This window comes from Pelodiscus sinensis, chromosome 1 (genome assembly GCF_049634645.1).
Source record: "Pelodiscus sinensis isolate JC-2024 chromosome 1, ASM4963464v1, whole genome shotgun sequence".
Classification (NCBI taxonomy): Eukaryota; Metazoa; Chordata; order Testudines; family Trionychidae; genus Pelodiscus; species Pelodiscus sinensis.
Genome location: NC_134711.1, coordinates 131,848,005 through 131,875,710, shown reverse-complemented (window position 1 = coordinate 131,875,710; position 27,706 = coordinate 131,848,005). Strand labels below are relative to the sequence as shown.

At 43.7% G+C, this 27,706-nt stretch overlaps 1 protein-coding gene across 5 annotated transcripts in view; it reads left to right on the top strand.

Annotated features, from left to right (window-relative positions):
* NTF3 (neurotrophin 3) overlaps positions 1-24,056 on the top strand; it is a 68,394-nt gene extending 44,338 nt beyond the window's left edge. For 4 of the 5 annotated variants that reach the window (XM_075901678.1, XM_025187275.2, XM_014576049.3 and 1 more), the window contains one exon: positions 18,310-24,056. In XM_075901678.1, the coding sequence (XP_075757793.1) occupies positions 18,331-19,095 (765 nt within the window). In that variant the 5' untranslated portion in view covers positions 18,310-18,330 and the 3' untranslated portion in view covers positions 19,096-24,056. The remainder of the gene's footprint in view (positions 1-18,309) is intronic. The other variant, XM_006128149.3, reaches the window with a different exon arrangement.
* Positions 24,057-27,706: the final 3,650 nt, after the last annotated feature.

Below are 27,706 nucleotides of genomic sequence, written 5' to 3'. Positions count from 1 at the left end.
ATTTAAAAACAAATACAACCAAACCATTTCACGCAAATGCCTTTTCCCATTCCTTGGGCTTTGGACCTTGAACTTTGAGGAATTCTGCTCTGAAATAAATATAATGTCTGTGAAATTTCAAGAGGATTGGATTGTGTGCAGTAAATAATGAGGCATGTGCAGAAGAAAACTTCACATGGAATTTGGTCTCAATCTTAATGATGGAATGATTAAGCCTTCAAAGCAAATTTCAGTGGAAACCCATAGGAACTGCCACTCTGGCCTGATTTTGATGCAAAACCAGTAGTTGAGCTAGACCAGATCCAGGTGTACATGAAAAGTTTAGTTTTACAAAACTGTCAACCAACTTAGATGGAGTTTCAAGACTGTAACAAGACATGAAACCGCTTTTGTGTGGCTTTGTTCTTGTTATGAACATGTTGTAGAATTCAAAAAATTCTTATTCTTGATAATCAGATTAACTTTCCTTTCCTTAGTTTCCCCTGATTACTCCCTCTAAACAAAAATTCTCTCTCTCCCTGGTGGTTTACACTGGGTTATCATGTCCTCTTTGTCACCACACAGCTTTATACAGATTTACTCCTTGACTTTTCCTCTAACACCAGTCCCTCATGCCTTAAATTTATTTTTGTTGGTCTTCCTTCATCTTTCTCGGGGGGGGGGGGGGGGGGGGGGGAGGGGCGGGGGCGGGTCTGCAGACTCTTTATGTCTAAGATTTCCAAAGGGGTAACCATCTGTATTAGAAATTGTTTAGGAGTCCACAAATGACAAAAGTTTGAAACCTCTTTGCTCTGTAATAGGATGCTTCTGCATTAACAGCTCAAACAAACATTAGATTTTTTTGCCATTATTTCCCATCTATGTTGCTGTTCAGTATTTACTTAGATTTATTAAATATTGTGTCTCATCAATGCTTTATACCACTTTAGGTTTGATTAGGCACTGATGTTTTCTAAGGTTACAGCTACACAGCAACATTATTTTGAAATAACTAGTGTTATTTTGAAATAACTTAGTCCATATCTACATAGAAGGCAGTTATTTTGAAATAATGTCAAAATACTGTCAAGCTGGAAAACTTCTTACTCCAAATCCTGTAACCCTCATTGTATAAGGTGTAAGGGAAGTCGGAGGAAGAGTGCTCTATTTCGAAATATGTGCTGTGTAGTTGCTCCAAATTTCAAAACAAGCTATGCAATAGACATAGCTCAAATTGCGGAGCTTATTTCCAGTTAAGCCCTGCTGTGTAGATGCACCCTAAGTTTCTTTCTCCTAGGCTATGTCTAGACTGCAAGCCTCTTTCGAAAGAGAGCGTCTAGACTGCACGCGGAACTTTCGAAAGAGCAAGCCGCTTTTTCGAAAGAAAGCACCCACTGAGTCTGGATGCTCTCTTTTGAAGAAGCCCTATTTACATTCAAGAACGCCTTCTTTCGAAAGAAGCACTTTCGAAAGAAGGCGTTCTTCCTCGTGAAATGAGGTTTACCGCCGTCGAAAGAAAAGCTGTGTTCTTTCGATTTAATTTTGAAAGAACGCGGCTGCAGTCTAGACGCAGGTGAAGTTTTTTCGGAAAAAGGCTACTTTTCCCGAAAAAACCCCTGAGTCTGGACACAGCCCTAGTGAACATCTTTTTTTAGGAATATTTTTCACCTTTGCACTAGTTAGCAATTTCCAGTATGACTCATTCCACTTTGTTATTTTCTGCCAATTTTTCTAACTTCCTCTGGTTCCCAACAGATACCGTATTTCTTTTTGCTCATTGGCATTTGTATCCCCTTCCCAATTCAGATGCAAGTGTAATTAATTTTCTCTTTGGCCTTTCTGCTACTAAAGATCATTAATGGAAAGGTTACATCAAACTAGGCCTCACACTAGACCTGCATGAAGCATTTGCAATGAACAAGGTGCTGCATTTGACCATTTTTCCATTTGAAAATTGCCCTCTGGGGGGCAGGGGAAGGAATCTATAGGTCACTTTCTCTATAAATGGGTCCCCTGCAGGCAACAGAGATATAATGATTTACACCACCTCAGGATCTGGAGAGCTAGCTGGCCAAGAGAAATCGCTGTATTTTAATTATTATTGTTATTGAGGCACAGGGACAAATCATCCCAATGTTTAGAAAGAATAGCAAATATGGTAGAAGACCAGCTTGGCTTAACACAGAAAACATTATGTATAACTGATTAACCAATTAAATGCGACTTTACATCCCTAGGATATGTCTACACTAGCCCCCTAGTGCAAACTAGGGAGGCTAATGTAGGCATTCGAAATTGCAAATGAAGCCTGGGATTTAAATATCCCAGGCTTTATTTGCATCTTCCCGTCCGAGTGCCATTTTTAAATGTCACCACGAGGTGTAACAGTTAACTCGAACTAAGGACTTAGTTCGAGTTAACGTTTGACTGCTGCGTGTAGCTGCGGGCAGTTAGTTCAGACTAGGAGGATTTAAAAATGGCGCCCGGACGGGAAGATGCAAATAAAGCCTGGGATATTTAAATCCCGGGTTTCATTTGAAACGTCGAATGCCTACATTAGCCTCCCTAGTTCAAACTAGGGGGCTAGTGTAGACATATCCCCTAGAAGCAACCTAGTAACAGATTGTGGGAAAAAATTGACATACAGGCAGTCCCCGGGTTACGTACAAGACAGGGACTGTAGGTTTGTTCTTAAGTTGAATCTGTCTGTAAGTCGGAACTGGCGTCCAGATTCAGCCGCTGCTGAAACTGATCAGTTTCAACAGCGGCTGAATCTGGACGCCACTTCCGACTTACAGACAGATTCAACTTAAGAACCTCAGGCATCCCCAAGTCAGCTGCTGCTGAAACTGATCAGCGGCTGATTCCAGGAAGCCCGGGGCAGGGGCTTCCTGTAGTCAGCCGCTGGTCAGTTTCAGCAGCGACTGACTTGGGGACGCCTGGGGCAGAGCAGCTGGGGTGCTGCTGGGTTGGTCCAGTAGCACCAAGGAGTGGTGCTGCAGGACCAACCGGCAGCACCCCACTTGCTCTACCACAGGCCCGGGGCTTTGCTCCATGTCTCCTTGGTCTGCTGGGGAGAGGGGGGGCGCACTAGCTGCGTTCCCCCCCCCCCCCCCCCCCAGCAGACCAGGGAGACACTGAGCAAAGCGGCGGAGGACCCGAATGGGACCATGGCACTTCCAGATCAGCGCCGCGGTCCCGCCCGGGTCCTCCTCCGCTTTGCTCAGCGTCTCCCTGGTCTGCAGACCAGGGAGACGCTGAGCAAAGCCACGGAGGACCCGGGCGGGACCGCGGCGCTGATCTGGCTCCTATCCCCCCCCCCCCAGCAGACCAGGGAGACACAGAGCAGCTTTTCTCGCCCCGGAGGACGCAGGCGGCGGGACCGGACATCCCTCCGCTCCCGTCGTCCGGGGCGAGAAAATCCCCATTCGTATCTGCAGATCCGATGTAAGTCAGATCCGCGTAACTCGGGGACTGCCTGTATTTTGCCTTGGTGTTCACAGACAAGGTCAGCTCCCAGATTCTACAGCACAGTGTGGAGAGGAAGGCTACATCTAGACTGCATTGCTTTTCTGGGATACCGTTGGTATCCCGGAAAAACAGTGCTGTGTCCAAGGAACGCATCCGCTTTTCCAAAAACATTTTCAGAAAAGCAGATGCGCTCTTTCACCATCCATGTAAACTTCATTCTACGAGGCATAAAGGAAGCATCTAAAGAGCAGGTTTTTCTGACATGCCAAATTTTGGAAAAGTGTCTTTCGAAAGAACACCAGAAAAAATTGTGTATCTTTTTCTGATTTAACTCTGCAGTCTAGACATAGCCAAAGTGAGCAGACTTAAGTAATAGAAGAACACATTAAGGTCTATTTTAAAAAGCTGGACATGCAGAAATCCATGGGGCTGGATGCAAAGAACCATTGGACATTATCTTTGAAAACTCCTGGCTATCTGGGAGGTTCTGGACAATTGGGAAGAAAGGGGCAAATATGTTGCCCATCTCTAAAAGAGGGAAGGAGGAGAATCTTGGAAACTACAGACCACTCAGTCTCACTTCAGTCCCGGGGCGGAGGGGAGGGAGGAGGAAATCACAAAGCAGTTCCACAAGGAATCCATTGTAAAGCACTTGGAGGAGGGTGAAGATGGTCAGGAATAGTCAACATGGATTCACCAAGGTCAAGTCTTACCTGACCAAGCTCATTGTTTTCTATGATGATGATGATGGATTTGTGAATACGGGGGTGCAGTGGACATGGTATACCCTAACTTTAGCAAAGTTTTTTATATGGTCTCCCACAGTATTCTTGCCAGCAAGTTAAAGTAGTATGAATTGGAAGAATGGGCTTTAAGGTGGATAGAAAGTTGGCTAGATCATCAAGCTCGAATGGGAAATGATCAACAGCTTGATGTCTATTTGGCAGCCAGTATAAAGCAGAGTGCCCCAGAGGTCAGTGCTGGGGCTGGTTTTGTTCAACATCTTCATTAATGATCTGGATGAGGGGATGGATTACACCCTTAGTAGGTTTATGGGTGACACTAAGATGGGGGGGGGAGACAAATATGATGGAGGTTAGTTTTAGAGTGACTCAGACAAATTAGGTGATTGGACCATAAAAAATACTGATGAGGTTCAACAAGGACAAATGCAGAGTCCTACACTAAATGGAAGGATACCAAGGACTGCTGCAGGCTGAGGACCAGCTGCATTACAGTAGATATGAATCAACAGTGTGTTCTTGTTGCAAAGAAAGCTAATGGCACAATGGGCAGCATTACTAGGAGCATTGCCAACAGATCGATGGAATTAATTATCCCCCTCTATTTGGCACTGGTGAGGCCACATCTGGAGTATTGCATCCAGTTTTGGGGGCCCCACTACAGAAAGGAAGTGGACAAATCAGAGAAAGTCCAGCAGTGGAAAATGAAAATGATTAAGGAGCTGGGGCACAAGACTTACCAGGAGAAGCTGAGGGAACTGTACATATTTAGTATGTAGAAGAGAAGAATGAGGGAGGATTCAGTAGCATCTTTCAACTACCTGCAGCAGAGATCCAAAGAGGACAGAAAAAGGCGGTTCTCAATGGTGGCAGATGAGAGAACAAGGAACAATGGTCTCAAGATGCAGTGGGATAGTTCTAGGTTGGATATTAGGAAAACTATTTCACTAGATGGTTTGTGTCCTAATTTAAGCCGGGGGTTGGACTAGAAGATCTCCTAAGGTTTCTGGTTAAATAATCATTCTATGGTTGAAGAACTGCTCTGAGAGAGTAGTTATCAATCCTTCACAGTCATGCTGGAAGGAAATGGGAGTGGTGTTCTGCAGGGATCAGTTTTGGGACTGGTTCTGTTCAATATCTTCATCAGCAATTTAGGGTATGTCTACACTACAGCAGTAATTCGAACTAACTTAATTCGAATTAGTTAATTCGAAATAAGCTAATTTGAATTAGCGCATCTAGACCTAAAAACAAATTTGAATTAGCATTTTGCTAATTCGAACTAGCATGTCCACATTGAGTGGACCCTGAACCGAAGTTAAGGCTGGCCAGAAGCAGTGCCAGCAGGGCCTCAGATTAGGACTTAGAGTGTGGAGCTGCTGCCTCAGGCTAGCCAAGGGCTGTGCTTAAAGGGACCTGACCCCCACCCCAGACAGACAGTTCTCAGGGTTCCCTGCTTGCTTGTCTAACTCGATGAGGGACAGCAAAGCAGTCCTGTCTTGGAGTGCTCTGAGTGCCTGCACTCGGCATATCACAGCACTCGGCCATCAGCCCAACTGCACTTGCCGCAGGCTGCCATCTGGGGGTGTGTGTGTGTCAATCGGAGGGTTATCAGGATCCAGAAGGCCCTGCAGGAGAGCTTCCACCCCGAGGAGCTCACAGAGCCACCCCAGTCCTCCCCATCAGGGGATCGTGCCCCATTCCTCCCTCACCTCCTTCCACTTACCCCTCCCTAGCCCCCCTTCCTGATGTACAAAATAAAGGACACGTGTGTTCAAAAATGGAAATTCTCTTTATTTAACAAAACTGGGGGGGGGGGGGGGGGATTAACCTCTGGGGAGACTGGGAGAAGGAGGTGGGAGAGGGGAAGAGAGAGGGTGGGAGAGGGGAGGGGGAAACCTGGGAGGAGGGAGCTGGAAGGGGGAAGCCAGGGGAAGAAGGAGGAGGGGAAGTATCAAACTATGGTACACCATATCTTCAGTACTGTGTACAGATGTGGTCTCCTCATCTCAAAAAAGATATTTTGGCCTTGGAGAGGGTTCAGAAAAGGGCAACTAAAATGATTAGGGGTTAGGAACAGGTCCCATATGAAGAGAGGCTAAAGAGACTGGGACTTTTCAGCTTAGAAAAGAGGAGACTGAGGGGGGATATGATAGAGATATATAAAATCATGAGTGGTGGGGAGAGGGTGAATAAAGAAAAGTTCTTCATTAGTTCCCATAATAGAAGGACTAGAGGACACCAAATGAAATTAATGGGCAGCAGGTTTAAAACTAATAAGCGAAAGTTCTTCATACAGCACATAATCAACCTGTGGAACTCCTTGCCACAGGAGGCTGTGAAGGCTAGAACTATAACAGAGTTTAAAGAGAAGTTAGATAAATTCATGGAGGTTGGGTCCATGGAGTGCTATTAGCCAAGGGGTAGGAATGGTGTCCCTGGCCTCTGTTTGTGGAAGGCTGGAGATGGATAGCATGAGACAATTCGCTTGGTCATTGTCTTCGATCCATCCCCTCCTGGGTACCTGGTGTTGGCCGCTGTTGGCAGACAGGCTACTGGGCTAGATGGACCTTTGGTCTGACTCAGTACTGCCATTCTTATGTTCTTATGTTGAAAGCTCAGGGTTCAGGGTCGGGGGTCTCACTGGACCAACTTGATTTTCATGCAAACCTGCTCCTGGGTTCGCATGAGGCCTTTGGTGGCCAGGCTGGCAGCTATCCTGCCCTAGACGGCCGCATTCCTGTGCCTAGTGCGGAGATTGTGGACATTGGAGGCCTCCCCCCAAACCTTGATGAAATCCACGATCTCTACACTGTAAGGGAATTGGGGCCCAGGGGGCTCAGGGCTAGAGAAGGGGCTTGGGGTTCAGGAGGGGTACATGACTGAGACAGGGATTCAGGATACAGGCTCCAGCTGGACACTGCTTACCATAGGTGACTCCTGTGTGGTAGTGCAGTGTGTCTGGTTGAGTGTATATTTCTAAGATCTGACTCCCAGATGTTTATAGAGTTTGATGCAACTCAGAATTATGCAGTGAACTATCTGTAAGGAAATATTTCAGCTTCTGGACTATTTGCCACAACTATTTCTTTAAGATGTATTTGCTTTGCTTAATTAACTATTTCTGCTAGGTAAGTTGTAAATTAAGGCAAGTGACATTGTTTCTGTTTCTTCAGTATATGGCAGACTGTCTCTAGACAATTTAACATGTGAATCACTGGACCCATGTGGGTCCCAAGCTCTCAAACAGATTTTAAATGTACTCTTTTTGAAGTTAAGAGAGTAGACTAGTATTTGGGAAATCTAGCTTCAGCTGCCAGCTCCATCCCAGACTTCCTGTAAGATTTTGGGCAAATCATTTAATTCCTTTAATCCTCAGTTCTAACCTTCATAAAATGAGGATAACAACATTTTTCTCGCAGGAATATTGCATGGCAGAACCTAACAATGTAGAGGGTGGTAGAAAGATATTAATAGGATGAGAACCATATACCAATGTAGGCAGAAAATGATTGCACAAACATTTCCACTCTGAATACTTATGTAAATATATGTCTTAACAGTGCTATAATGCCATTGAAGAATGGGTAGCAAGATGTTCCTAAATACTGAACAGGGACACATTTGTGTATATTCATCTTCTGGGAGCCCACTTACATTACAGATGTCTGTATCGTTCCCCTCCAGACATCCCCACCCTCTTTCTAGATTGATACTAAATAGCTATTGTGCATATTTCCCAAACCAATTTTCACTCGCCAGGCTTAGCATGAACCCTTCCTCTGAGGGATGAAATGAAAAAGGAAGCCAGGCAGAAGGACTCAAAAGTGACTCTTTCCTACTTTTAGTAATCAGCATGTCATAATTAAAAACATCAGTTAAAATACCTTGTATTTATAGCATCTTTTGTTCAAAGATTTCAAAGAAATTTACAAATGCTACTTAAGCCTCACACTATTCCTCATTTTGTAGATTTGGAAACAAAGGCATGGAGCTCAAGATTTGCCCACGCTCACCCAATACATCAGTTACAGCTAAATAAAACCCCAGAATCCTGCCTCCAAGTCCTTAAATCTAACACAGTCAACACAACAAAGTCAGTTAACGGCAGGCCTACTGTCAAGGGGGTGGACAATGGGAGACAATTGCCCCAGAGCCAAGCAAAATGCTATTGTGGCAATACCAACGCCCAGAGCCCCAGTCCCTTTAAATGGCTGCCGGAGTGCCACATGGTATGCTCTGGGTGGCTCTCAGAGTTGGGGGTGGAGCAGGCTCACTGCTGTCCAGATGGTGCTGAGATCTGGCTGCCCCTGCCCTGCTTCTTCTGGGAACATGGAACTCGGTCTACTCCACACACACACTTTGTCAGGGGTCCGGCAAGACTATCAGCCCCCCCGAGTAATGGAGACCCATGTGACAGGTGTCTTCAAGACACCGACAGACAAGCTTAAGTATCAAGCCATGAAAATAACAGAAGAAAATATGTGTGTGTGTTGGAAAGGATCTGTTAGTTGATGGAAGTGTTCCAGTTTTTTAATTTGAAGATAAAGCTGGGGATACAACTAGCATGGTTTATAATGCACTGAATATTGATAGCAAGGATCTCATAGGAACTGTTAAAGGAAACTGGGGAGCACTGGGTGCCTATAGGAAGGTCCAAAGTGCCCTGAATTCCTCATGAGTTCAATGAATCGTTGAAGATGGAGGGTCAAAACCAAATAGAACTGCCTTTGGGTGCAAAAAAGCAACCTGTGTACCACAAGATGAGCCAAACATATGAGGAATTAGTCTTGAGCCTGCTGCTGTTGGCAATGGTCAGGTGTGAGGTGCTCACATTTTTATCTGTACGAAGATGCCCTACTTAAAGATCACCTTCATATACAGCTGTGCATGTTGTTAGGGCCAACTGTGTCTGAAATGACAACTGAAGTTATGCATGTCATTTGTAACCATTCTGAAATCAGTTTATTCCAATTTTTATTAACACAAAATTATCACTATGTGGTAACAGTTTACATTGAGTGAAGCTTTAGAAAAGGCTTGAGTGACCCTTTGACAAGATATAATCAACAAATCAGAGTGGTCCCACAGAGCAGTTGTTAAAGCAGATGGCAGCTTCCTCTGGAGGAGGCTAGCTCCTTGTCCCACCTTTTCCACCCACTGGGGGGTAAGGAGAGATATGATGAGTGATGGGCAGGAGCAGACTCACAGGGAGGGGTTCAGGGTTGCTAACCGTCAGTAAAGTTACAGGCAGTCTGTAAAAAATTAGCTGAAATTGGACATGTCCGTAAAAAAAAATGTAGGTGTCTGTAAATTTTGTAAAAGTGCAATAACATTTCAAAAACCAGCAATTATTCTATCGCAATTAAATTTCTTCTGTGCTGCTTCAGCCATTTTACTGCGGAGCAGTGGAAATTGGATGTTTTAGTTGTCAGTGTTCAGATGTACGATCACAAAATGGAAAACTTCCCGGATCATGACTAACTAAATGAAAGTGAGTTAAATAGCATATTGTTCTTGGGATGTATGAATGACAACAATTACTTTTCACTTTTGGCCATTTATGTCGTCTTAAGATAGCATAAAAATTATGTCCATAAAAAAATTTGTCCGTAATTTTTTTCCATTTTGTCTTTAAACTAAATTTCTGTGGGTTGGCAACCCTGGAGGGGTGGAAGTGGCAAGGGATGCAGTGAGTGGCAGGGCCCCCCTGAAAAGAGGAGCATAGTACTAGGTAGACGAGCAGTGCTGGGGACCTTGGGGAAGGGGCAGAGCCAGGAGGCGAAGAGGCAGAACATAAAAGTCAGGTAACCATGGTCCAGGCATCTGGAGACAGTGGCTGCGCTAAAGGCTCCCCTGGCCTATTATACCCACAACCCATAAAGGAGGGAAGTAGAAGAATACCCCATCGCTAATTTTAAAAAGTGTTGCTCTGTGTGGTTTTGAATAGGAAACAACCTGCCTCCTGAGTGAGACGCCTACTTGAGCTTTAAGTCAAACATTTTTCATCAGCAGATAATTTTGAAAACCAAACTTTTCTTACAGAGACCTGATTTTCAGAAAGTGCTGAGGACCCTGAGGAAAATCAGTAGTGACACTGGGCACCTGAAATCACAAGTTACTTGTGAAAAACCTTATTTCTATTGGAGTTCTCTCAGGATATGTCTACACTACAGTGTTATTTTGAAATATCTTATTTCAAAATGAATAGTTATTTCAAAATAACGTGTCTACACACAAAATGCATTTCAAAATAGCATTTTGCTATTTCGACATAGCATGTCCACACTGAGTGGACTCTGAAGCGCATTTAAGGCTGGCTGGAACCAGTTCCAGCAGGGCACCAGGTCAGGACTTACTGTGTGGGGCTGCTGCCTGAGACTATCTGAGGTCTGTGCTTAAAGAGACCTCCCTGGACAGCCAGTTTTCAGCTTTCCCTGCTTGCTTGTCTACCTCGATGAGGGACAGCAAAGCATTTTGTCTCTGTGCTCTGGTTGCCCTCACTCGGGATCACAGCACTCTGAACATGGAGCTAGAGCTGCCCCTGGGCACTCTGGTGCTTCTTCTGGATGCGCTGCTGTGAGCCTGGCTGCACTTGCTGCAGGCTGCCATCTGGGAGGCTGACAGCGAGGGACTGTCAGTTTCCAGGAAGCCCTGTGGGAGAGCTTCTACCCTAAGGAGCACTAAGAGCCTCCCTGGTCTGCCCCACTGGGTGCTTGTGCCTCATTCCTCCCTCATGTCCTTCCACTTACCCCTCCCTAACCTCCCACCCCCTTCCTGATGTCAAATAAAATACATGTATTTTCATGAACACAAACTCTCTTTATTTAACTAACCGGGGTGGGGGGGGGAGGATGGACAAAACTCTAGTGAGACTGGAGAAAGGAGGTGGGAGAGGGGAGAAGAGAGGGTGGGAGAGGGGAGGGGGAAACTTGGGAGGAGGGAGCTGGAAGGGGGAAGTAAGGGAAAGAAGGGGGGAGGGGAAGCTCAGGGCTGGGGGTCTCACCCGACCAATTTGATTGTCATGAAAACCTGCTTCTGGGTTCACATGTGGCCTTTGGTGGGCTATCCTGCCATAGACAGCTGCATTCCATCATCTAGTACAGAGATCATGGATGTTGGGGGCACCTCCCCAAACCCGAATAAGGTCCATGATCTCCACTATGGACCACGAAGACACCTGCCTTCTCTGGACCCTGGCAGGCTCCTGGGAGCTGGCAGACTGCTCCTGGGGAGTAGTGGAGGGCTGGCTGCCAGTGGATTGCTGGCTTATGTTTTGGGGCCACTAGGTCATGGGCAGTGACTGCTGGCTCTGGACTGGCAGGCTTGGAGCTGGCACAGGCACTGTGGCCAGAGTCATCCCTTTTAAGGGATCTGGGAGCAAGGGGGGGGGAGGGAGAGAAGTGTTCTTGGTTGAAGCTGGAGTGGCTACCAAGGCACCCTGGAAAGGCTGGAAGCCCCCATTACGAAATAAGTGTCTACACAGTACTTATTTTGAAATAGCTATTTTGATTTTGGCATTATTCCTTGTAGAATGAGGTTTACCAAATTCGAAATAAGCACTCCGCTATTTCGAATTTATTTCAAAATAGCAGTTTGGCTGTGTACATGCTAGGAAAGTTATTTCGAAGTAAGGGCTGTTATTTTGAAATAACTTTGCTTTGTAGACATACCCTCAGTAAAGATTTAGTAGCACACATTGACGTGGGATCTCACGCTACTAAGATTTTGTTATTTTTACAAAACACACCAGAGCAGCATTTCTCAAACTGTGCTCCATAGACTCCGAGGGGTCTGTAGGCCTTGCTGATTGACTACTCTCCCGCTTCCTCTCAGTGCCTCCTGGAGCCTGAGGTTAAGGCAAACTTATCTGCCCTGATTCCACACTACTCCTGGAAGTGACCATCAGGAGCCAGGGAGTCTCCAGACACTGCCCTTGCCGGAATGCTGGCTCTGCACTTCCCATTGGTTGGGAACTGTGAACAATGGGAGCTGCAGGGGCAGAGCCTGCCAGTATGCATGCCTCTCTGTACATAGGGCACAGGGCCCCAGTAGCCACTTTCCGGAGCCACAGTAAATGCTTCCAGCACCCCAAATCTCCTCTTGTAACCCAAACCTCTAGTCCCTCATCTCAGAGTCTGCATTTTTAGCTGGAGTCCTCACTCTTCCTCCCCCATACAACTATCTCCTGCCTCACGCCAGAGTCCCGTCCTGTAACCAAACACCCTCCTGGAGTCTGCACTCCCCCCACACACACATACACTCCAATCCTCTGACCCAGCTCAAAGCCCCCATTTTTACCCCAAACTCCTCATCCCTGTCCCCTACCCCGGGGATGGAACCTCAGTGAAGGGACAGGGGTCCAGTTTTAAATGAAATTGGGGTCCTTGGGAGGCTAAAATTTGAAAACCACTGCACTAGAGAACATTTGCCCTTAAACTGCAATGTTTTGTGACAGAATGATCAGATTAAATTAATTTAATGTTTTTAAAAAATCAACCCCTGAGAATGCAGAAGTGTTTAGAATAGGGTTGCTAATTGTGGCTTGACATATTCATGGAACTTTCATCACATGAGGACAATCCTGGAGGGTTGGCAATCCTATCTTAGAAACTCCTCAAAGGATTTGGTTATTGATTTGACATGGAAGGTCCTTGGACACTGTGGTACTGGGCAGCAGTATAAAATCCTATGGGTACATCTAAACTACAGAACACCCCTTTTTCGATAAAGGGATGTAAATTAGACATACTGAAATTGTAAATGAAGCCAGGATTTGAATTTCCCGTGCTTCATTTACATAATGGCGACTTTTCGAACAAAATCCACAGTCAAGACAGGGATCGTTCGACAGAAATGCCCCATTTTGAAAGATCCTATAAATCTCATTTTTTGAAAGGCAGCCTATGATCTGAATCTATATTTGTCACTTCAGGTCTGACTGTGGGGGAAAGGAGTGGCAGTGAGGAAATTCAGCTAAAAATAGCAGTATAGATGTTGGAGGTATTGCTTGGGCACGTAAAGAGCAATTAGGGTATACAGCCTGGGGTCAGGCAGGTGGAAGGGAACTCTATCCTACCTACCTAAGCTGTGCGTAACTGTCTACACAGCCTTTTACTCCCATGTTAGCAGGGCACGTGATGGCTATATGCTACACATTGCTACAAGTGTAGATGTGAACCTCTAGGATATAAATCAAACTGCTTTTCACATGCCAAAATCTCCTGCCTGTGACACTGTATCAAGTATGCTCTGAGTGCTGGATCTGATGTGTAGCCTTACAAGTCATGAGTCGGATTTTCTGCTAAAGTTCCTCATGAGGTCCTGATCCTTGACTTTCCACATGCTCTCCATCTCTGCACAGCTTACGCAGAGCATCCGCCTTCACACTTCCCACGCTATCAACTCCGTGCAAGACATATATTTGATTAGCAGCCACTTCGCTTTTGAAATCTGATAGCCAAGTTATTGCATGCAACTATATATTGGCATGAGTTCCATTTGGATCATTTGAACGGAGGATAGTGTTAGCTTCAGTGACCATTGTGCTGACCTTTATACTGGTAGGACAGTGGTAGTGCCCCTGAGTGCTGTGTTAAACCTGCTGAGCAACAAGTTATAAAACATTGGCTGTTCAAATGATTTGCTTAGCAAGACCATATGCTACGTGCATTGGTCTTTTATACAGTATATTATTTGTGTTCTGAGATCCATCTACACTGAAAGTAATTTTATTTGACGAGCAATAAGAATTTTGAGACACTGACTTTTATTACACACACACACAGACACAGACACACACACAGATATCATAACTTTGCTGTAAGCAACACAAAGTCTAGGTCTAGGTGAGCTCATACTGGAACAAACATAAGAATGGCGAAAACACATTTCTTGTCCATAAAAGGACTGATCGCACATTCACAGAAGGCAACTCTCATTTTGCTGCAGTTCCCAAGTACAAAGTAGGAAATTCAGTATTGCTGAATGAGTTCTATATACAGGTTTCATTATAACCATTCTGAGATTTTTGTTGGTGCAGGGGTGGGGAATCTCAAGCCTGTGGGTTAGACGTGACCCTGGCTTGCCTGGGTCCAGTTCTCAAGGGTCAGCGCCGCTCCCCTCACCCTGAGCATTGGGGAGCCCTTGCTGGTGCTCTAGCCCTCTTCTGCTGATGTCCCACCGCAGTGCTCAGCACTCAAAAACTACTAGGCTAGCGCCCCTCCCCCCCAGGCTCTGGTGTGGGAGGGGAATGTGAGAAGTGTCTTTCTCCTTCTCAGTCAGGGGCCAAGTCAGTGAGACTTGGTTTGGTTTTTTTCCCACTTGCAGGCCCGGCCCTAGGACAAAGTGAGCAAAGCAAATGTCTTGGGCCTTGCACTTTTGGGGCCCCGCACTACTGAGTATTCACTATCCACCTGGGGCCTCGCTCCTTGCATCCTGCTTTGAGCCCCGCAAACCCTTTGGCCAGGCCTGTCCATTTGTGTGCGAACCCCAAATGATTTTTCTGTGGGTTAGTGGTCCCTGATCCAAAAAGGGTTCCCTACCCCAGCAAGTGGTTCTTGCTGGGTGTTTTCCCACTTTAACCCTGTTTCAAAATTTGCCAGTGACACTCATTTGTACAGTTATAAAGTTAATTCAAAATAAAACAATCACTCAGTTCAAACAATGTGATACTGACACTATAGAACTTGTATTTAGTTTAGACACTCTGGCTGCGTCTAGACTGGCAAGTTTTTCCGCAAAAGCAGCTGCTTTTGCAGAAAAACTTGCCAGCTGTCTACACTGGCAGCTTGAATTTGCGCAAGAGCACTGACGATCTCATGTAAGATTGTCAGTATACTTGCGCAAATACTATGCTGCTCCCATTCGGGAAAAAGCCCTCTTGCGGAAATGTATTTGCACAAGAGGGCCAGTGTAGACAGCTAAAAACTGTTTTGCGCAAAAAAGCCCCGATGGCGAAAATGGCGATCGGGGCTTTCTTGCACAAAACCGCGTCTAGATTGGCACGAACGCTGTTCCGCAAAAAGTGCTTTTGCGCAAAAGCATCCGTGCCAATCTAGACGCTCTTTTCCGCAAATACTTTGGCGGAAAAACTTTTCCATTAAAAGCATTTGCAGAAAATCATGCCAGTCTAGACGTAGCCTCTGGTTAAATCCCCTAGACCCAAGAAGAGCTCAGTGAAGCTGCAAAGCTTGTCCCTTCCACCAACAGAAGTTGGCCCAATACAATTTATGACCTCACCTATCTTGTCACAAGTAATATTTGGTATGCATTGCAAGTGTAAGGTAATGGATAGAAGAAAGTGCTTTCTAAGGTAATTGTAGGTACAACAAACTTAGAAATACTGCCTGCAAACACTGCAGTGTTCTGGGTAATTACTAGAAAATACTGTCATTATTGATTGCTTTGAATTATTTATATAAACACTGAATATTATTAGAATATTAATTTTCAGCAAAATTGGACTTCTGAAGTTACAGAGCACACTCAAACTATGGAACTCCTTGCCAGAGGATGTTGAAGACTAGAACTTTAACAGGGTTCAAAAAAAAAGCTAGATAGATTCATGGAGGTTAGGTTCATCAATGGCTATTAGCCAGAATAGGTAGGAATGGTGTCCCTAGCCTCTGTTTGTCTAGACATGGATGACAGGAGAAAGAATACGTGAGCATTACCTGTTATGTTCCCTCCCTCTGGGGCATCTGGCATTGGCCACTGTCAGCAGACAGGATACTGGGCTAGATGAAACTGTGGTCTGACCAAGTATGGTCATTCTTATGTAAGATTTAAAGCAATGGGAACCTAGCATTTATGATGGTTGTAGAGTTCTGTTCTAGTTCTAGCCTTCACAGCCTCCTGCAGCAAGGAGTTCCACAGGTTGACTCTTTGCTTTGTGAAGAACAACTTTCTGTTACTACTTTGAAGCCTGCTACCCATTCCTTTCCTTTGGTGTCCTCTAGTCCTTGTTTATGGGAACTACTGAAGAACTTTTCTGTATGCACCCTCTCCACCCAACTCCTGCTTTTAGAGACCTCTATCCTGTCCCCCCTCTGTCTCCTCTTTTCTAAGCTGAAAAGTCCCAGTCTCTTTAGCCTCTCTTCATATGGGACCTCTTCCAAACCCCTGATCATTTTAATTGTCCTCCCCTCTCCCAGCCTCTCTCTTCCCCTCTCCCACCTCCTTTTCCCAGTCTCCCCCAGTTTTGTTCAATAAAGACAGATTCCATTTTGGAAGACACGTTATCTTTATTTTGTACATCAGGAAGGGGGGCTAGGGAAGGGTAAGTGGAAGGAGGTGAGGGAGAAATGGGGCACGAGCCCCCGATGGGGAGGACTGGGCTGGCTCTGCGGGCTTCTGGAGGTGGAAGCTCTCCTGCAGCCCCCCAATTACCCCCTCTCCCCAGATGGCAGCCTGCGGCAAGTGCAGCTGGGCTGATGGCCGAGTGGTGTGATGTGCCCAGTGTGGGTAGTCCGGGCAATCCAAGCCAGGACTGCTTTGCAAGCGGGGCACCCCTGAGAACTGTCTGTCTGGGGTGGGGGTCGGGACCCTTTAAGCACAGCCCTCGGCTAGCCTGAGACAGCATCTCCACACTCTAAGTCCTCCTCTGATGCCCTGCCGGCACTGCTTCCGGCCATCCTTAACCCCAGTTCAGGGTCCACTTAATATGGACATGCTAGTTTGAATTAGCAAAACACTAATTCGAACTAGTTTTTTAGTCTGGATCCGTTCGTTCGAATAAGCTTAGTTCGAATTAACTAATTCGAACTAAGTTAGTTCGAATTAGCACTGTAGTGTAGACATACCCACAAGATACTGATTTGATTTTGCCCTTGCTCAAGTTCAGTCTTCTCTCCCCTTTTATCTGTGCTATTACAGACCATGCTCCACCTACTTTATGACTTGTCTTCCAGGTCTCCATGTTTTTTGCTTACCTGTCACATGGTGCTAACCCCTCTCTGCAGAGATTCCCAAAGCTCAGGGTTAGGGTGCCATGAAGGGGAGAGGGTAGTGCAATGGCAGGAAGGGGAAGGGCTTGGAAGCTGGTAATGGATAGCTTACCTGCCCCCAGGTTGCTGGAAATCCCATCCCAGATTGTGCAGTCCCTTTGCTGGGACTGGCCCAAGGAGTTTGGCCCTAGAATCAGCCTCTGATCAGTTTCAGCAGCAGCTGACTTGGGGATTCCTGGGGTTCTTAAGTTGAATCTGTATGTAAGTCAGAACTGGCATCCAGATTCAGCCTGTTGAAACTGATCAGCAGCTGATTCCAGGAAGCCCGGGGCAGAGCAACTCTGCCTCGGGCTTCCTGTAGTCAGCCACTGGTCAGTTTCAGCAGCAGCTGAATCTGGACGCCAGTTCCGACTTACATACAGATTCAACTTAAGAACAAACCTACAGTCCCTATCTTGAATGTAACCCCGGGACTGCCTGTACAGAGAGAGAGAGAATGAATTTCCTAAAGGGTCCCCATCGCCATTCAAATTTTCCAAAGAGGTCTGCAGCTACATTTGAAACACATAGGGAGTCTGCAAATTAAAAAAAAACAAACAAACAAAACAAAAAACCCCCACAAGATTGAGTATCAATGCTCTACCCTGCCCCACAGTGTAGGCTATGGAGGATATGAACAGCAGTGTTTGGAAGCTCCTCTGTTTGGAAGCTGAAGGCGTGAAGCAATGCGGCCTTGTTTGAAGAAGACCGCATAAGTGCCAACTATAAATCTTTTGATTCACACCTGTGACGCCCATGCAGGCATGGAAGAGAGTTATAGTACAGCACTTTGGTGCACACTGCCCTCACCATCCTAACTGTGGGGCAGTGTAGATATGCTTTATTCTCATATCAGCCTTACTCTCCCCATAAAGACTAAAAAATAAAATCAAGCTGCCTAAAGAATGAATGAAATGTAGCTGGAACTAATAATAATAAAGGGTCACACATATTATTTCATGAAAGGTAATTTTTATATGTTACAAGGTTTTCCAAGTAAACACATCATCTAATATGATCTACACAGTCTAACATTGGTAGAATATGTTAAAAAAAAAATCAGGACTATCCTACTGCATCCAGCAATTCTTATTTCACTGGCTCTAAGTTAACTCTGTGTTTCTTTTCAGATCTTACAGGTGAACAAGGTGATGTCCATCTTGTTTTATATGATATTTCTTGCTTATCTTCGTGGCATCCAATCTACCAACATGGATCAAAGGAGTTTGCCAGAAGATTCAATAAATTCTCTCATCATTAAACTCATTCAGGCAGACATTTTGAAAAACAAGCTCTCCAAGCAGATGGTAGATATTAAGGAAAACTATCAAAACACAATGCAGAAAGCAGAGGCTCAGCAGGACATTGAAAATGTGAAATCAGACTTCCAGCCCGTTATCTCAATGGATACAGAACTTTTAAGGCAACAGAAACGCTACAATTCTCCCCGCGTCCTTTTGAGTGACAACACCCCATTGGAACCTCCACCTTTGTATCTTATGGATGATTATATTGGGAATTCTGTAATGGTGAACAGAACCTCCAGAAGGAAAAGGTACGCAGAACATAAGAGCCACCGAGGGGAATATTCTGTATGTGACAGTGAAAGTTTATGGGTCACGGACAAATCATCTGCTATCGACATTAGAGGACACCAGGTCACTGTACTAGGAGAAATTAAAACAGGCAACTCTCCTGTCAAACAATATTTTTATGAAACGAGGTGTAAAGAAGCCAAACCAGTAAAAAATGGCTGCCGTGGCATTGATGATAAACACTGGAACTCCCAGTGCAAAACATCCCAAACCTATGTAAGAGCACTGACTTCAGAAAACAATAAACTGGTAGGCTGGAGATGGATAAGAATAGACACATCCTGTGTGTGTGCATTGTCAAGAAAAATAGGAAGAACATAAGTCTGCATTTCTTTGCTATATAAATTATTACTTTAAATTATATGATATGCATGTAGCATATAAATGTTTATATGGTTTTATATATTATAAGTTGACCTTATTTATTAAACTTCAGCAAACCTACAGTATATAAGCTTTCTCTCTCAATAAATATGAGTAAAAAGGCATGTGCCTCAGCTGTGGGCAGCTGCAGTTTTATTAGAATATGTTTGTGACTCTGCTTATCAGCAGCATACCATAATCTTACTGTAAAATCTGTGTAACATCAGTATTTTTCATTCAGTATTGTCAAGCCAGTGACTGTCATTTAGTAAACTTGTTAAAAATCAGATAAATGTCAAGAGTTGTGTACACATTTCTATCCCCTGCTACATATTTTCATGAGACAAAGTGGATGAGGTAGCATCTTTTATCGGAGCAGCTTTTGTTATTGAAAAAAACCAACAAGCTTTTGAGCTACACAGAACTCCTCTTCAGGCCCAGACCTGAAGTAGAACTCCGTGTACGTCAAAAGCGTTTTCTCTTCACTAAGAAGTTGCTCCAATAAAAGATATTACCTCACCCACCCTGTCTCTCTAATATCCTGGGACCAACACAGCTACAACAACACTGCAAATCACATATATTTCATGTTTAATTAAAAGTGTTAATTCCTCATCACTGAAAGAAAAACAATGTGGCCTACAGCTAACATTAACATTCCAGCCATTGACTAGCTGTAAAATACATTTTCTGTATGTCATGCCAGTTTTGCCACTAGAATTACTGATGCTTTTCCTCTGTTAGCGTTCCAGAACTGCTGCTAATAACCCAGCAATTTTACTTTAGGTTTTTGAAGCACATTTGCTTTGTAACTGGTTTTTAACGCTGCCAATTCTTTTTAGAAGTAAAAGGAAAAAATCTAAAACATTTCTAATAGAACCTTACCAATGCCAAGAAGCAATCTAAGTGGATCATTAATATAATATATAAAAGATGATTACTTTAAACTATACTATTTATTGTGATCAGGTTCCTCCTTTCCAGTCATCTATTAACTCTGCTGCACCATTACATTGTTTCTTTGTGCCTGGGATTATTAAATTAGAAACAAAATCATTGGTATCTTAATACTAACAGAATCCTGGATTTAGAGTTCTAGCAAAGAAGAATACAGTTTTGGGGTGGATGTCAAAACCATTCTTTCATTCAAAACTGTAGTTCTGGTCAGCATCCATTGTTGATTTTTCATGGAGAAAGACATCTGCAGAAATGCTCAACAAACCTGGAATTTTATGGAGGATCACTGGAGACTTACTGTTTTCTGTATGGCATGTGATTAAAAATCAGGTTCTCAAGTAGCCAATAGCTGAAGTGAAACTGCAGTATTATACAGATGAGTTAACATTTACCCCCTCCTCCCCCCAAAAAGAAAGAAATACTGCTAAACACCTTGCACAGACATTTCTAAATTCTGTGCACAAAACATATTTTATTCTTTGCATTATTATGTGGAAGTGACATATATATGGCACTGAGCAAAAACTGCAGCCATTGTAAAATGGAGACACTCCATGAAATCAGTGTAAATAAACCACATTATACCATGGGCCAGACCTTGCTCCATTAAATCATATGGAAATTTAGTCCCTGACATCAATGGGAGCAAGATTAAGCTTCCTATATTAGCTATATCTGGTTGGATCTTAAGAATGACAAAACTGGGGAGACAAAAACCGCCCCTAAATTTGATAGTCCTCACAGGTGGAACAGGCCACCTTCATGTTGCTCTGTGATCACTTTCGTCTTTGCATTCAACGTTCATAAATTTAAAAATAAAGAGCTATGGCACCAAAACAGTAGCTGCCCTGGTGGCTTTGTATTTATACCTTTTCACCACTGGAGAGCCAGATTTAAATCTTCAGCAAGTCACAAGGGAAATGAATTGGGTGGTCTCCCTTATCCCCTATGGAGAGTGTGACATCATTAAAAGCACTGCAGAATGGGGCCAGATCACTCCTGAGGCCAAGGACTGGGATAGCCACAAGCCTGAAGTGTATAGCCAGGTCTATATGAGGTCTATAGCCAGGTCTATATGAGGATGATTGTACACAGAGCCTGATAGCATACCTCCCACTAAACCCCTGATCTTATGAGGTGCAAAAAAATCCCAGGTCCCCAGTCAAGTTGCTCAGTACCCTCAACAGGAGGCATTCAGCACTTTGCAGGATGAAACCCTAACTTAATCTCCCCCTTCTCCCCCCGCCTCCCACCCCAAGCAATACTAATTCCAGAGGTTCTGTACCATGATGATCCATTAATGCCTAGGATATGGTTTATATGGTGGGAAAATCATTGCTTGTCTATATAAACAGTCAATGTACAAGCTGGGATAAAAATCTACAGTCCACTAGCCTGCAAGCATTAAACATCTGTTTAGGCCCTGCTGCCTGCAAACTAAAAGTTCCCCTCTGCACTTTGATCTACTCCCATTTCAAAGTGAGGACAAACTATAGAACTTTTAGTCCACAGTAGCAGGGACCATATCAATGCAGCAGCCTACTGCAAAGTAGATTAACGTGTACAAAATCAGTGCTTCTTGTGCAAATACTTTGACACTCCCGCTCAGGGATAAGCCCTCTTGCACAAGAATACTTGCGCAAGAGGGCCAGTGTAGACAGGCACCTTAATTTTTTGTGCAAGAAAGCCCGATGGCTAAAATGGCCATCGGAGCTTTCTTGCGCAAAAGCGCGTCTATACTGGGCATGGATGCTTTTGTACAAAAGCACTTTTTGCGCAAAAACATCCATGCCAATCTAGACTCTCTTTTGCAGAAATACTTTTAAGGGAAAAACTTTTCCGTTAAAAGTATTGCCGCAAAATCATGCCAGTCTAGACGCAGCCTTTCAGAATAACTATTCCAGAATAGCTTATTCTGAAATAACTGTCCAGTACAGATGTTAGCCTTAGAGACTAACAAATATATTCTATGACAAGCTTTCGTGGATAAAGCTCACTTTATCAGATGAGTTGAAGTTGTTAGGCACATGGTGATTTCTGTTTTCTTTGTGGTGTCTTTTGCCAGTAAAGCAATAGAGTCTGCTCGCTGTCATACGAATGTCCACAATAATTTCACTGCAGTCAATAAAGACTCAGTAATTTTACTGAAGTCAGATTTTACTCCTGAGTAATTAATATCAGAATCTGGGTCTAAAACCTTTACTTCAGCTCTTTGGAAATCAGGAATCTTAACCCTGGAGAAAATCATTTCCTATTTTCTAATGTAAATCACATCATAAGAACTGGTACTAGGACTCTAACTTCATCATCAATGTATGGAATATTTTACAAGTGGAAGAGGAAAGTTGCACAGAAAATGTAGTACACTGCTGATGATCTGAAATGTATTATATATCCAAGAAACATGGTGCATAACATTATTAGATTGACTGCGTCATTCTATCCCTTAGTACAACATTAAAAAGAAGTGTTACCATTAGGCTTTGATCCAAGTCCTATTAATGTCAATGGAAGAATTCCCACTGATTTCAATGGGACTGGATTGGGCCCTGAGTGAAGGACACTACACATCTTAACAGCGCTTCAGTGTAATTATACGTGTATTTATAAATCCTGTGTGTAAAATTTCCTGTGTGTATTTCACAGCACATAAACATACATACAAAGCCTGTGCTGAATGTGTAGGGTCTGATCTTGTGCTCATTGTAGTCAGGGAGAGTTGTGTCATGTTGACTTCAGTGGTGGTTAGAGGGAGTCCAAAGTTCTCTAGCCATCTTCTTTGTATCAATTGTTTAATGAAATAACAAGCTCAACGGTAATCGGTACATTTGGATCTTTCAAACTCTTCCCCCATTAGACAGCAGAGATAACTGTCAATGTTGTTTCCCTAATATTTTACATTATAAATACATGATGGTGTTGCAAAAATGATTGGCCAATACTCTCGGTTTGCCTAACTATCTGTGTCAAACTGTGTTTTCTCCAAATTTTTCTTGTATTTTTTTACAATCCATTTGGAAATTGTTTTAAAAAAAAAGCGCTCCGCTGAGGTTTTGGGAAACCATCTGCATTTATTTTATCACCTTTGAACATGTGTTCAGGAATGAAGTCTGTGTAGCCAGTTTACTGCTACCTAGAGATTTGTGCTGCTAGACCAGGAAGAAACTTCAACTGGGCTGTACTGTGTGTGCTCTCAAAACCACTCTCTTAATATTCTGTTCAGTGCTTTAGCAATCTGAGTTTCTCACTCAAATATATGTTGTGTATCTTCAGAAAATACACAACAAGAAAAGTTTGGAGTTCCAAAACTGAAGATTTAACGATAATGAACTTGCTTTTCTGACCTGTCAGCAAATGCATTTTCATAGCAAATTGAAATGTACAACCATCCATTTCATTTTAATAGAAACATTGTGGCAAAAAAATCAATGGGATTCTGTGTTCCCCACATTCAGGACGTGTATGTAATTCATCATGCATGTGGCGGGGAGAGAACAGGCCCTGCAGCTTGTGAGAAGTGAAGAGAAGTGTGCTGGGTAAGAGCTGGTTTTTACGTATGGAGGGGTTGTTTTCTGAAATGCTTTGCCTGTATTTGGTTACAGCAGATGGCAAAATGATGAAGCAAGCACAGATGTGATGCACACAAAAAAAAAGTCAACCAGCACCAGAACTAACAAAACCTTTCTTAGGGGAATCCGTGATACGCTACTGCTGTAGGCGCAACGACTTGTTTCGACCAGATTTCCTAGTTCTGCAAAGAAATTCTCTGTTAAATTATTTACATAAATGTTACCTTTTTTTTTTGGCCACAGAGGTTCTCTGGATATAGTCAGATTAGCAAATTAAAAATTTCACAATCTTTAAGTTGCTTTGCTATCACTGATAAACTGTTTGTTGAGAAACCCTTCCACGTAAAGCATGAAACCTATGTCTACAATACTACCCTAGTTCGAACTAGGGTGGTTAATGTAGTCATTCGAAGTTGCAAATGAAGCTCGGGATTTAAATATCCCGGGCTTCATTTGCATCTTGCCGGGCGCCACCATTTTTAAATCCCCGTTAGTGCGGACTCCGTGCCCGCGGCTACACGCGGCACGAAGTAAGTAGTTCGAATTAGGCGTTCTAATCCAAACTATCGGTACACCTCGTTCCACAAGGAGTAACGGTAGTTCGAATTAGAAAGCCTAATTTGAACTACCTACTCTGTGCCGTGTGTAGCCGCAGGCACGGAGTCCGCACTAACGGGGATTTAAAAATGGCGGCGCCCGGCAAGATGCAAATGAAGCCCGGGATATTTAAATCCCGGGCTTCATTTGCAACTTCAAATGACTCCATTAACCACCCTAGTTTGAACTAGGGTGGTAGTGTAGACATACCCGAAGGTTCCAAATTACCTCAAGGGCAAGATCCTCCAATAGGCATGGCCATTTTGAATCACATCACTACTTGATTCTGGCCGCCACAAGAGCATCACCCTGGTGCAAAGAGAATCCGCCAGTGGCGTCAAGCTAACACACAAGCACCTCTGCTCCCACCTTCCTGCTGCTGTCAATGCAGAGCACGTGGCTGGATGAAAGGCTTGGAGTTGGACTCCCCATGCTGAACAGTGGAATGCTGGCTGCCATTTTGGCCCTTTGACCCTATCACAGCTGTCTGAACAAGTCAAAGCATACTCAGGCTGTTTTAACTGTCATCTAGGAATTGGCTGTGTGTACAGTGGCTCCAGAATGAAAAGATAGGACAACAGTGAGCCCTAGACCATCACTATATCTATCCAAACAAGACACCTTGTCTTGCACTGTGTCTGTCTGTAGACATAGATCTCGCCCTGAGTGCTCTGTCTAAAGGCTGATATTCAGAGTCATTCAGGCTTTTGGCTGAGGCTAGTGGGAAGTTCCCAGGAACTGAGCAGACAGCCAATCTGTAGCTCTTGTCAGCAAAAAGGCACCAGAGGCTGAGGCAGTTCAGGGTATTTAAACAGAACGAAAGAAGAGATGGAAAAGCCACAGAAGTGGGACGTGGAATCAAGATCTGGAATCAGCTGCTGATGCTTCCAAGAGTCACTGTGGCACCTTAGATAAGTCATTTCACTCACTATTTTATAAAGTATCCTCTAATTGGTGGGTGTTATAGCCAGGGCCTGAGTTCCACCTCTCCAAATGAAAGTGAAGAGAAAGAAAATGCACATCTCAAAATTTGTACCTCATCATCAGTGCCTCTGCTTCCCAATCTGTAAAACAGGGAATAATTATAATGATACTTACCTACCTCACCTGGGGAGCTCAGAGGCTTTCTCCATTACTTGCAAACTACATTAAGCTCTTTGGATGGAAAACATTGGTATTATTTGGAAAGGATCGTGGTAGCTTAGAAACGTGGTAGGTCTGAGTTTTCTTCCATCAGCATGGAGGTGAAAAGGGAAGGGAGTAGAGTCTGAACAGGGGAAGGGTGTAGGTTGGAGAAAGGGGCTGAGGTTTTGTTTTGAGAAAGGTAATGAGAGATGTCATTCAGAAAATACCTGTTCATTACATCAATGTAGTATACTCATTCCCGTATTTGAAGGGTTCATTAAATACCACTAAATTATTTGAAATCCTGAAAAATTCAAAATGAAAATTAACCATTATAGTATAAATATTAATGCACACAATTACAATATGATGATTAGGAATTAATAATAATTTTCTGAACTTATGTAGCTTTGGTTAAAATCTTCATGCAACCCAATTGTCGGCACTCGGCTTGAAGAGATGCGAGCGCAGAATTTGGCCCATAATTCACAAAACCTAAATTAAATGCATACTAGTGAACCTAAGTTGGAAGCATTATCCATCGCCTACAATAAACCAAGGTTTTGACATCAGTGCTATCAAACCTGTCCCTTTTAAATATAATTTGAATTGGCCAGTGCACATATATATCAAGCAGCAATTCACAAAAAGAAGAAAATTGTAAATAGAAATATGCAGTAAAGTACTGTGTCTAGTAGTGTAAATAACTTCTATTGGTTCCTATTTATGTTCTCAGTGTCTGAGAAAGATCTAAGATCTATATTTTAATATAAAATTGGTTTTTTTTAAACACGGTATTTTGTATAGTAAGCACCTCCACTTACTGCTTGTAGATGTTTGCGGTGTGTAATCGCTATGAAAAATGTAGCAGTATGATTCTAAACTAGTGTGGAAATGTAAAAGTTACAAATTCCCGCCTCTGTATAGTAGTTAGTTAAACCCAGATGTGTGAAAAGTGATGCAATCTGCTTCCTAGGTTCAGAGATTAAATACACTTTAAAATATTAAGTGGCAGCTTTTGTCAAGTTATTACCAAATGTCTTAATTCAGATTCATATGAGAAACAGCCCAGCTTTCAGGTGAATTATGCTTTTGCATCTTTGTATAGCTCAAATTTACTAAATGTAAACCCTGGTAAGCTGAAAAGCTGGAAGTTTGATCTAGCATGCACTGCCATTGGTTCATATGCATTAGCTCCAGTATATGAGCCAGAGTGAGCCCCCTTAGATCGTTTTGCTTGGCATACTGAATGAAACCTATAGGAGAGGATTTCCCCCTTTCTCTGTAGAAAGGGAGCTCAAAACACTTCCATTGCTTTGTCTACTGGAGAGCACTACAGTGGCCTCTCTATGCAATTCAGAGCCTGTCCCCAGAGAGGAGGTAGCAGTTAACTGGCTGGAGGGCGTAGGAGGCAAGGAAAGCAATGGGTGTGGAAATCATACCCTTCTCCTTGGAAATTATGCCAAAAAAGAAGAAGAAAAAAGAAAACAGACTGGAGTGGCATTTTCTTTCTGCATAATCCATGGGAGGCGGGGGGGGGGGGGGGGAGGGGGGGCAGAATCCTAGTACCTGTCTCAAGGCACAAAGTCTGTATACCTATGACCTCACATTGATTCCTGGAGATCCACCAGCACTGGTGTCAGCCACTGGGGCTTTCTTCATGAAGGGAGAAGTGGGATTTCCAATAAATGGGATGGCTCTCTAAAGCTATGTATACACAGCAGCGCTATTTAGGAATAACTGACATTATTCCGAAACAACGTCTACACAGCAAGCCTTTGTTTCAAAACAATGTTGAGCTCGAGGACGTCTTACTCTGACTCCTGTAACCATCATTTCACCAGGAGTAAGGGAAGTCAGGGAAGTAAAGGAAGTCAGTGATCTTCCTTCAACTTCCTGCTGTGTCAACAGCGTCTATAGCAGAGTTAAGCTATTTTGACTTCAGCTACGCAACTGACGTAGCTCAAGTTGAGTAACTTATTTCGGCTTTAGCCCTGCTGTGTAGATGCACCCTAAGCAGGAGCCTTTGTGGAGAGATTCTCCTCCAGAGTTCCCTCTCATGAAGAGGGGAGGACCTGGACCCCCAAGACATGCTGAGCTCACACACTTCCTATTGAAATCAACAGGAAATGCAGGTGCTCCCATCTTAAATGTTCAGAGCTCTGTAGAGGGATATTAGGCTCTGTAGGATATCAGTGATATGGAAAATAAATAGTAAATTTTCTTTCATTGGGTTTATTCACTGATCCATGTTTCTTCATACAACCGCTGAAACATTTTGTTGCATCTTTCTGCCTAATGTACTGACTTTCTATGGCCTA